The 10,311-nt window shown below is 41.8% G+C and overlaps 2 protein-coding genes across 2 annotated transcripts; one reads left to right on the top strand and one right to left on the bottom strand.

Annotated features, from left to right (window-relative positions):
* Positions 1-3,335: 3,335 nt before the first annotated feature.
* DACRYDRAFT_18705 (uncharacterized protein) lies at positions 3,336-4,733 on the top strand (the record flags this gene model as incomplete). Its single annotated transcript, XM_040771382.1, has 7 exons — positions 3,336-3,653; positions 3,768-3,848; positions 3,974-4,160; positions 4,209-4,315; positions 4,369-4,422; positions 4,539-4,650; positions 4,699-4,733. 7 exons carry the CDS (start codon positions 3,336-3,338, stop codon positions 4,731-4,733), a joined length of 894 nt encoding a protein of 297 aa, XP_040624187.1.
* A 387-nt stretch (positions 4,734-5,120) lies between these two features.
* DACRYDRAFT_18704 (uncharacterized protein) lies at positions 5,121-6,863 on the bottom strand (the record flags this gene model as incomplete). Its single annotated transcript, XM_040771381.1, has 7 exons — positions 5,121-5,284; positions 5,379-5,987; positions 6,132-6,169; positions 6,347-6,366; positions 6,444-6,685; positions 6,731-6,797; positions 6,828-6,863. The coding sequence occupies 7 exons, from the start codon at positions 6,861-6,863 to the stop codon at positions 5,121-5,123; spliced, it is 1,176 nt and encodes a 391-aa protein (XP_040624186.1).
* Between the last annotated feature and the right edge of the window lie 3,448 nt (positions 6,864-10,311).

Genomic DNA, 10,311 nt, shown 5'->3' with positions numbered 1-10,311 from the left:
ATGTCATAAAGGCTTAGTCATGTCTCTTGACCAAGCAATGAGCTGGTGCCCTGACACATCTTCTCTCTGTGACTACTCCATATCTATATATGCTAGGTAGTCAATAGAGTATAGATGTGTTTCCATGTTTCTGAAATGGTTATGTGTACTCTCTGGTACATCTTTGCCTTTATTGAAATTGTTCCCATATCCTAGTGTATATTATCCTGCCCAATCCCCAAGCTTCTTTGCAATGATCGGCCAAATAGAAAACTATTTTTGGGCACATGATCTTCTTTGTATGGAGCTTGAGCTATCTGGTGCAACCTTCCTTCATAGTGTGTTATATTTGGCTTACGCATGGCTGCATCTTTGATCTACTAATATTAGGGGGCTTACTCTCACACTCTGTATATTGGGATTACTTTCCATATTTACATGTTCTTCCTTTTTGTTCCAAATTAGGGCCTTTGAATTGGTGGATATTGTATGGGTTTCCTTCTTATGATGATCTTGCCCTCCAAGAGTCTTGTGCTTCATGTCTTCTTACTTCTTGTTCCAGATACCAGGTTTTTTATCTCCTCTTCAACTGCATGATTATGTGGCAATCAGATAGTTGACATGGCATATTACTTGGTCCAGCTACTTCATGGCTGTGATTGTATGTCATGGTTAGTGTATTCTCTCCTTTTGTTTCTGTCTCTCTCCTCATCCATCAGTTGTATCAGCAGGGCACATTGACAAAAGAATGTTCTGGAGGGCTTGTGCTTGTATGGTCATCATGATTATTGACAAACATGTATAATGAAGAAGCTTACCCATGATTTTTTCCCAAATAGAATCTTCTATTTTCTTCATTGGTGTACTGCTGGATTATTTGTTCTATCCCAGTCTTGCGACTGCTCAGATTGGGCTTCTTTATGCATGAGGTAATTCATTCATATTGGTCTCATGCAGTCAATTTTCTGCAACATATTTAAGCCCTGCATTGGAAGATGTTGTTTGCCAATCAACTTGTTCCACTACCTCTTCATTTTCTTTGACCTCATCTACTTTTACATTGGCCTCTTGAAATTGTACCATCAATGGCTGGTGGTGGATGAAAATCCCACCTGGCTCATTGTTCAGTCTCCCAGGAATTGAGTTCAACACCTGTACCCCCTGTCAACAACACAGTGACCTGCAATGTTGAACTGCCAGTTGTTCCAAACAAAGATTGTTCATCCACTGAAGTCATCACTGAGAGCAAGGATGACAGACCAGATGTAACTGCTCCTTTGAACATGTTGTCCTCAGCACCCATGTCAGTTGTAATCACCCATGCAGAAGATGATACTCCTCCATTCCCTGTCCATCCTATGACTCCTCCTGCCAGCCATTCTGTGATCAATTCCCTTAGAGATTGGCTTGACACCAGTTACAGTCTTGCCAAAGAAGAAGATCTGTTGCATCTTGATTGGAGGTCTGCCAAAGGTTCTGGCATTTATCTGTGTGACAAGGATGGTGTTGCTCATCTCACTGTGATCAGAATGATTTCTACTTCTTGGTTTGCTCTGACACCTGATGGCAGTTGGGAACCTGGAAACTCCAAATCACCCTCTTTCCCAAAACACAAAGCTTCTGCTTATCTGGTCAGTCCTTTAGAAGAGCCTTTCAGTACTGATTGGGACATTGCTATGAAGAACTTCGAGAACCTGGAGCACAAAGCATGCAAAGACAATTTTGAATTGCTCTCAGCTCACAAGCAAGCTGGCCTATGGTTTTCCTGGCCACTCTTTGAGGTTTGTTCACATCTGTCATATCCTTTTATGTTTGACTTACTCTGTATGCATGTGCAGAAGATACCTACTAACTCTGATGCATCGTTTACATCTGGGAAGTCTGTTTGTCCTGTTGGTGAGCCTGCTTTCATTTGAACATGGTTTAATGTCTGATGTTTTTTAGATGAAGTAGACCTTGAAGCTTGTTGGTGTGGTTGGATTGTTCATCCTGCTGCTGATTGGCATTTCCACAACATGAAGAGTACCCATCATCCTATTCCAGTTCCTGCTTGGAACAAGTCTGGTGAGCTTATTCCAACTTCTCAGTGGTCCAATTCTCTCAAAGGGGCTATTGTGAAAGGGAAGTTTATAGCAAGGGTGTATCATTTCCAAGATAAACAGCAATCAGTCATGGCTCTTGAACCAGTTAATCTCATCATCATTTTGGATCCTGTGATCAGAAGTTCCTCTCCCATCAAGAATCATGATCTCACCAAAGGACCAATTGTGTTGCCTTGGAGGAAGTAGGCTTCTTTGATATATCTCACATTTTGGACTGGGAAGGTTCAACCCAATCCCAGTATTGTGGTAGTTATTAACTGGGTTCTTAACTCCTGTTATGATTTCTGTACCATCTTTAACCATCACTCATTTGCTCATTATTTCCTTTCAGTGTTTGATTATGTTGATTGGTACTTTCTATTCTGTCCCTTGTTATCAGATTCTGAATTCTAACCACTTATTCTCTTCCCATGAAATCCTGATCCTTCCTGAGGTGCTCCCGGTCTATCTTCATCATCAACAGTCCCATGTTCAATGTGTCTTCCAGTTGCTTCATGGACTTGTCATGCAATGCATCTGCATTCAGAACCTGGTTCCTTCCATACTACAAAAAAGTGTTCCGAATCTTCTGTGTCAGTGTAGGGATTTGTTCACACAGTGTACAATCTGTCATGAACATTAGACGTGCTTTAATATGGCTTTTGATGCTAACATTATTGCATCTTTCCAATTCCTGTTTCCTGAAAAATGGTAATTGAAGTTGTCACTGGCTTCCTCCACCCATCCATCCTCCATAGCCTTTTTGAATTTGTCAGACAGAAATATCAATATAGTATAATATGCAGAAGTCATATTGTTGAGAGAAACTGTTACACATATGTCACATGAATAACCCTTTTACCCCTTCTATCCTGCTCACCTTGTGGGATCCTTCCAGGGTATGATAGATGCTTGAGAGGCAAGGGATGATTATGAGAATGTATAAATGATGATGCAGCTGAGCACAAAGCATGATTAAGCAGATTCAACTTCTGTCTCCATCTGCTTGGGCACATGTGGATGTCCCCTCACCATCTGACTTCTTCTCCACTAACTTTGATGAAATGAACTTAAGCAACCCTTTGCCATTCAGTTTGTCTTGTCTCAAGGCAGAATTTATGGAGCTCAGGCATACATGTGAGCAGAGCAATGTGACTTGAGGTCAAAGAGAGTTGGAAGAGGTTGTTCCACTTCAGGTGAGTATATGTGCCATTGGTAGATGTTGGTATGACCTTGTGATTGCAACAGGAAATAGCCAAAGCTGCACTCTCTCATATGCCGGACCTCTATCCTCTCATCAACCAGGGCATCATCAATCTCATCCAGATGAATGGATACAACACTTGGGGAGAAGACATTGCTGCTGAGTACAAGGCCTGGCTCAAGATTGATGGAAACATGCCAGTTATTCCACCTCCTTGTAGTCGACATGCTAGTCTCATTCTTGAGCATACTGTATCAGCGAGTGCTCAATCACTCCAACAGCATAGCATCTCCATTATTGGAGAACAGAAACAAGAGGTTGCCAATGTGGATGTATCCATAGTGGAGGGACAATGTAGTGGGACTGTTCTGAGTAGTGTTTTGCCATTGGTGGGTCTGCTTGAGAGTCAATGTTCAAGTGATAGTTCCCTTTTTAATGTGGATGATGCTGGTGTACATACCTGTTGCTATTGTTTCCTTGCTGTTTTCTGATCTATGTTATAGATTCATGTCAATGTTGGCCACAGTCAAGTTAGGTTTGATGACAGGGTGGGGAAATCGGACTTTCAGAAGTATACCCAACATGTTTGTCCCTTCATTCTTCCCATGGATTTTCACTGAGACTCATTAGACTCCAGAACCATCTTCTGTTGCAATCACGGTGACCAATGTCCCACCAGACATTGATTGTGTTATGGCTCTTACTCCAGAAAAGTGTATTTTGCTCTCAACTGGTACAAGCCATAAAACTTGCTGCACCAATTCCAGTTTCTACAAGTTCAAATAGTGCTGAAGATTTTCTGAACCTCGACATAAATGACATGGGTGGTAATCTCATTGATACCGAGACAGTGGAGAATGTGCAGGAGACTGATGGTATCACCCAAGTACTGGGCTGTGGGTTCTTTTATATGTAGGGGGTTTGTCTCTGATCCTACTCATCAGATTGTTTGTCTGATAAGATACTCACTGATAACCTTGATTCCTCTCATGTTCCTGGAGTCAGATCATCTTTGTCGGGTAATGACAGCAAAGTTACTTTGGAAGTACCTGTAAGTATCCCACATGCTTGTGTTGAAGTTCACTAACATATTTATTTACTTAGGCAATGCCTGGGGATCAGGCTTTCACTATCAAAGACCATGTTGTGCATGACAATGTATCTCATCCTCAGATGATTGAGTTTGATTATACCAAGAATGCTGGTAAACAATGTCTACTCTGGTCAGAAGGCTCCTGTGTATTTTTAATGGGAACTTCCATGATCACTATCAGCATATGACCATTCTAGATGCTTTTCCCAAATTGGAATACAACACCTTGGATTACCTGAATAACTGGCTTAGATTGATCTGTGGATGGCAACATCATCTGGATAGTGAAGTGTGTGAGTTAGCTGACTGCTTGAGGATGTGAAACTGACATATGGGTCCAGATTGTGTTATCTATAAAGGAATTCTCATTGGGTAAGGCAAAGAAGGATATGGAGCATTACCGGAGGAATGGATGTGCCAGGGAGTATAGTTGTTTGGCAGAGTATCAGTTACGTGAGATTGACCTCCTTGCTACTGCTGGTTATGCTACAAGTTATACTAGAATTGTACATACAAAAAAGCATGGTGTGTTTATGATTTAATCATGTATTATGGAACTGAATCCTTGTAAAATATCTTCTGTTTGTCCCACATTTATTTCACATGTTGCCTCATGGCAAATAACACTTGGGATTTCTGGACCGATTATATGTATTCAACACACAGCATGTATAACTAGCCAATCTACACTTAGAAGATGTTACATATGAGTATTGTATGGGAAAGCAAAGAGGGGTGGAGGAGTATCTTGTTCTGGCAAACTTCATTTATGTTTCTTCTCCTTCAACTCGCCACTGAGGATAGTAGCCAGATCTTTGAGATGATTGATGAGAGTTCCAAATCTAACCTCAGAATGTTTCTCTTTCAGCATATTGATGGTACTTTCCATTTTCCAGATTATCGTGAGGGGATCCTTCTTTTGAGACCCTGATAAAGGATGTCAGCACCTGGATACTAGTTGCTCCTCTGTCCATACCAATATTTTTGCCAGTCAAAGAAGAACTTGCTTTATCTTCTTTACTTGATTGGGACCTGGTGCACAGGCCATTGTGTTGTGCTTTGGTTTCTTTGGCAGTCTTCATCTTTGTGAGAGGAGATATCTGGTTCCATTCTTGATCGCTGTCCAGACCAGATGTGTTGATACTAGGGTGCATGCTCATTGTCCTTTTCTTCACCCTCATGGATGAAGAGTTAATGCCAGACTTTGTGATGTTGTCGGTATCAGTGGAAAAATCCATGGCATGTGACAATTTTGTTTTTGTAGTCTTGGTGATGTTTGTAAAATTGGTCATCTTGCCATTTTCAGTATCAGTGTTGGTGTTGTTTGTTGGTTTGCCTTTGCTGCTGTTCCTGTCTGTGTGCAATTGCATCTTCAACACTTTGACAGGCAATGTATCATTGACTTTTCCCAGTGTGGTAGCTTCCTGCAACCTGTTCACCATTCCACCATGGCTGGGCATCATATTCTTTGAAGTGCCCTGCTTGCTGGGTGTGCAATAGGTTTGATCATCATCATCCTGTGCTTGGACTCTCGCCAAAGAAAGTTCCCTTGCTTCCAGCTCCTTTGGAGTGAGCTTGTCGAACATAACAATCTTCTCCCTCATTATCTTGCTGGTGTCATCATCTTTGGCTGTAGATGGTTTGTAGATATGCTTTCACAAATTTGCCTTGGAACCAGGCTTTTTGAGGAGCAAAGATATGACAAGTTCTGTGCTTTTGTAGTCTAAGGATGTCAGAAAGTAGACCCTCTATGTCAAGACAAAAAATAAAATACCTTTGGTGAATCCACATTGTCTGTTGGAAGGGCCAGCCCTGTACATTGCACAGGTAAACCTATCTTGTCAAGTCATCTTGATTGGGCCTCCACACTGCATACAATTCCCTTGATCTGTTCCTGCAGCCTTGTCATGAGCATATTGCAGATTCCATTGGGGACACTACAAATATTCTCAGTATTGGTTCTTGCATATGTAACATTGGGTTACTTACCCATCCAGTGTGTGCATCCCCTATCATGGAACAATCATTGTTGCTATCATTCTTTTCTGGTTCAGTGCAAATTTGATGTGCTTTGTCTGACACGCACCTTGTGAATGACCTTGACTTCATCAAACAACGGCAATGCCCTGTGAGCAGTCATAATCTTGTTTTTGTCCATGTTGACCTTCTTCGCCACTCTGATGATGAACTTGTAACCCTGGCCAGGGATATCATGCTTGACAGAAGTGCTTGTCACCAATGCATTCCAAGGGCAGTCTGATCCACACAAATGATGGTTCATATGACCATACCCTGGAAACTTCTGTGAAATTTGAACACCAGACAAATCTGCATATTTAAGCAGTTAAATTTCTGAGAAGGTATGCAACATACCTTTGTATCCATCAAACACATCAGCCATAGGTGTATCTTTGGTCTGATCACCAGGCGTTAGTGTATGCTGTGTTCCTGTTATATATAACTTGCTCACCTCATTGTTTGCCACTACATTGGTCTCATGTGTCATTTTGCACTAATCAATGGATTAGTAAGAATGTTACTTGATGGGCTATGCATCTTGTTTGTCATCAATAGAGTTTTTCTTCTTCTTGGCAGATGTTCCTGTTCCACCCCTGAGCATGAGGAATATTGCATACATGGTACTGGCCTTCTCAGACCATTCCTTCCCCATAAATCCCTTCAGCACACTGGGTACATCTTTCCATGCTTCTGGATGATTATTGACATACTCCTTTACTGTATTCTATATAACAGACCAGATGAGGAACTGTCCAATGTATGATGATAAAGACATAACTTACTTCAACAACGCCATCTGAGTTATTCACAAGATCCTCCCAAGTCTTGCCATTTTTGTCCACAAGCTGGATAATGAGGTTAAAAATTCTCTAGGCCATTTCTGCCATTCTTCTGAAAAGGGAGATTGAGGTTGTCTACAAAACAGCTGAGTAGATGAGGGTGATAGTTTAGTAGATGAGGGTGCAAGTTGAGTAGAAGAGGGAGATGTGTCAATGGTATTTATAAATGTGGACAAAGAACAGGCCAAAGACTACAGGCCTCATGGGATCAATCTTCTTATGCTAACCAACCACTTGCCTACTCATGCAGCTATATAATTTTGGTGGTTAACATTTGTGCCACCAACCACTGTAACATGGTTTGATATTCCAGTGGTTTTTCATTTACTTCCTCAAAACCAATGAATGCATGGAGACTTTCTTCACCTTCTTCATTGAGGTAACTCAATGTTCAGGGTCAACCTTCCATAGTTTATGTAATAGACTTTATTTGTAGATGCCTTTCAACACCTCCTGTATCCAGGTCAGTTTGTAATCTCTCTCTCTTTATTTTTTATGTATGTGTAAGGTGTGTCAAAAAAAAACAACCCTGAGCTATTCAAGTGCTAATAGTTCAGTAACTATACTTCTGCTAAGTAATCAATAACAGGCCAAAAACCACAGGCCTCACAGGATCAATCTTCTTACATCAACAAACCACTTGCCTACTGCATATCTATATAATTTTGATGGAAAGTGTGTGTGCCACCAACCACTGTAATGTGGTTTGGTTTGATATTCTGGTGGTTTTTTTATTTACTTCCTCAAAAACAATGAATGCACAAAGACCTTCTTCATCAAGGTAACTCAATGTTCAGGGTCAATTTTCTATAGTCTATGCAATAGACTTTATTCATAGAGGCCTTTCAACATCTCCTATATCCATGTCAGTTTTTAATCTCTCTCTCTTTATTTTTGATGTATCTGTAAGGTGTGTGAAAAAAACAGCTACTTGAGTTCTAATCATTCAGCAACTATACTTCTGCTAAGTAATCCCAGCAAGGATGTTTTTGTCATGGATGGTCACATTACTCCCCCAATCTGAATATTTTGGCAGCATCAGATACACCCATGACTTCCAGCAAGGCCTCAGCAATCTCCCATAGTGTGTCTCTCATTGCTTGATTCTGCATGTTTCTCCATAGCGCAAGAACTGCCAAGCGGATGGTATGCAGCATGAGGCTAACCTGCTGATATGTGAATGCATCTAACCAATGTCAGCAGTGAACACCATAATTAACAAATAAATGCATATGCTGGCCAAGACTTAATGTGTCCACCATGTCAGTGTCATGCACTTCATCATTGTGTTCTTTGTGAGGGTGACTGGGAATATTGATGTCCATTGGCATGTGTTCCATAAAGGGCTCAAGAACTTCATGGCCCTTCCCTTTTATGTCCTCTTCTGTAGTCATTCTTGCACCGGATGCTGTTGTACCCTTGGGAGGGTTGGTGTCCAGTCCAGTAGCATGGTTATCATGTTCACGGCAGGTATAGGATCCCATTATCTGTGAAAACTGTCAGCATGAATCTCATTATTGTCTGAGATAGTGTTCCTTAATGCTCTGTTGTGATCTGTTTGATTCAAGATCCTGAAGTTCAATGAGTATCATATAGACAAACAATTGTTTGGCATTTATGCAACTTCAATGATCCCAGTAACATCAAACAAAATTCTTCAATAGCATGTGCATTGCTCTCTGCAATTTTGTGCCACTTGTCCACCTGAATTTTCTCTATAAACTGTTGCAGCCTGAGAGGCATCTTGTAGACAAGATGTGGTTCCTTGTCCAATACATTGGACATGATGTTCTGCATCATTGTGTTACAGGCAATGTGGTTGATCCAATTGATCAAACTTACATGGGTTCATTGATCATCTGCAACAAGTTCAGCCCATCCTCATTGATCATTTCCAGCATCTTTGCATATAGAAGTGTATGTGTCACAGAGTTTATATTTAGGAATGTAGTTTGCTAAGTAAATCAAAGTTCTTTTGTGCAAAACAAGTGCAAGAGTGGCGTAAACAGGTTTGATTAAAAAAACGAATACATTCCAGCACTGCCACTATATGGATCTTCTCTCTTTTTCAGTAAACACGATTGTCCGTTGTATGCTTAAATAGATAATGAACATTATGATCATCTACAAGTTCACTGTCTGTCAGCAATAATTTGAAGTAATATTCTATTATTTGATTTTGCTACACTAACATACCCTCGGCAAAAGAGCTAGGGTTGTGCCGGCGCTCAGCACGGCCCCTTTCCTAGTCATCAGGGTGGTTGGTAACTTAGCAGCCACGTGAGACGTCAAGGGAAGCGCGGGGTGATGATCGGCACCTCACACCCTGGACCTTCCTCAAACGCCAACAGCCAACGGTTGTCAACGCTCTCTCTTGATGTACTCTTACAGAGCCTCTTGTTGATGCTGCTGATCTCTACATAATATCTAAGCTTTTCTGGTTCTCTTTTCTCTGATTGGGCAACAAATTTGTTTGAAAGTCAGTCGATACTGAGCTTGGGGGTGGGCGCTCGGATGACACCAACTTGGCCCAACGCGCGTACCTCGAAATCCGACGCGACCGTGATATGCGCTGTCTAATGGTCATCTGTCGACGATGATCCTCTTCGATGATATCTGCTCCTCCTCTGGACGGAAATTCCATATCCCGCACACTTCCGCCTATCGTCCGGATATCAGTTATGCCACGGAGAAATACTATCGATCAAGAACAGTGAACAAGTCACACTGGCCCATTTTGCTATGGTGCTTGATCTTCTGTCGTCATCTATGAGAGTACGGACGACTCCCGACCAAAAAAGCAACCCTGACCGGAGGACCGACAGCACCCTTTCGTCAAAGGGTGTCCCAGACGCGTTCACCTCGGCTGCTCTGCAACATGTTCCTCAGTTCTCTGGACGCTGCTTCTGATATTTCGCCCGATCGCTCAGGTCGAAACGATTTCGGACCGCCCTGCGGCGACCGAGGAGCCTGAGATATCCTGGGTACGGTTTTTTTTGGATGAGTTCTCTGCCGCTGGCTGTCTCAACAATGTTATCTGGTTATCTTCCACAACGGACTGATTCAAAACAACGGGCCGGCTTCACATCACAACAT

The sequence above is a fragment of the Dacryopinax primogenitus genome (assembly GCF_000292625.1).
Source record: "Dacryopinax primogenitus strain DJM-731 SS1 chromosome Unknown DACRYscaffold_23, whole genome shotgun sequence".
Classification (NCBI taxonomy): domain Eukaryota; kingdom Fungi; phylum Basidiomycota; class Dacrymycetes; order Dacrymycetales; family Dacrymycetaceae; genus Dacryopinax; species Dacryopinax primogenitus.
The sequence above is the reverse complement of the archived record's forward strand: the minus strand, read 5'-3'. Positions and strand labels throughout refer to the sequence as shown.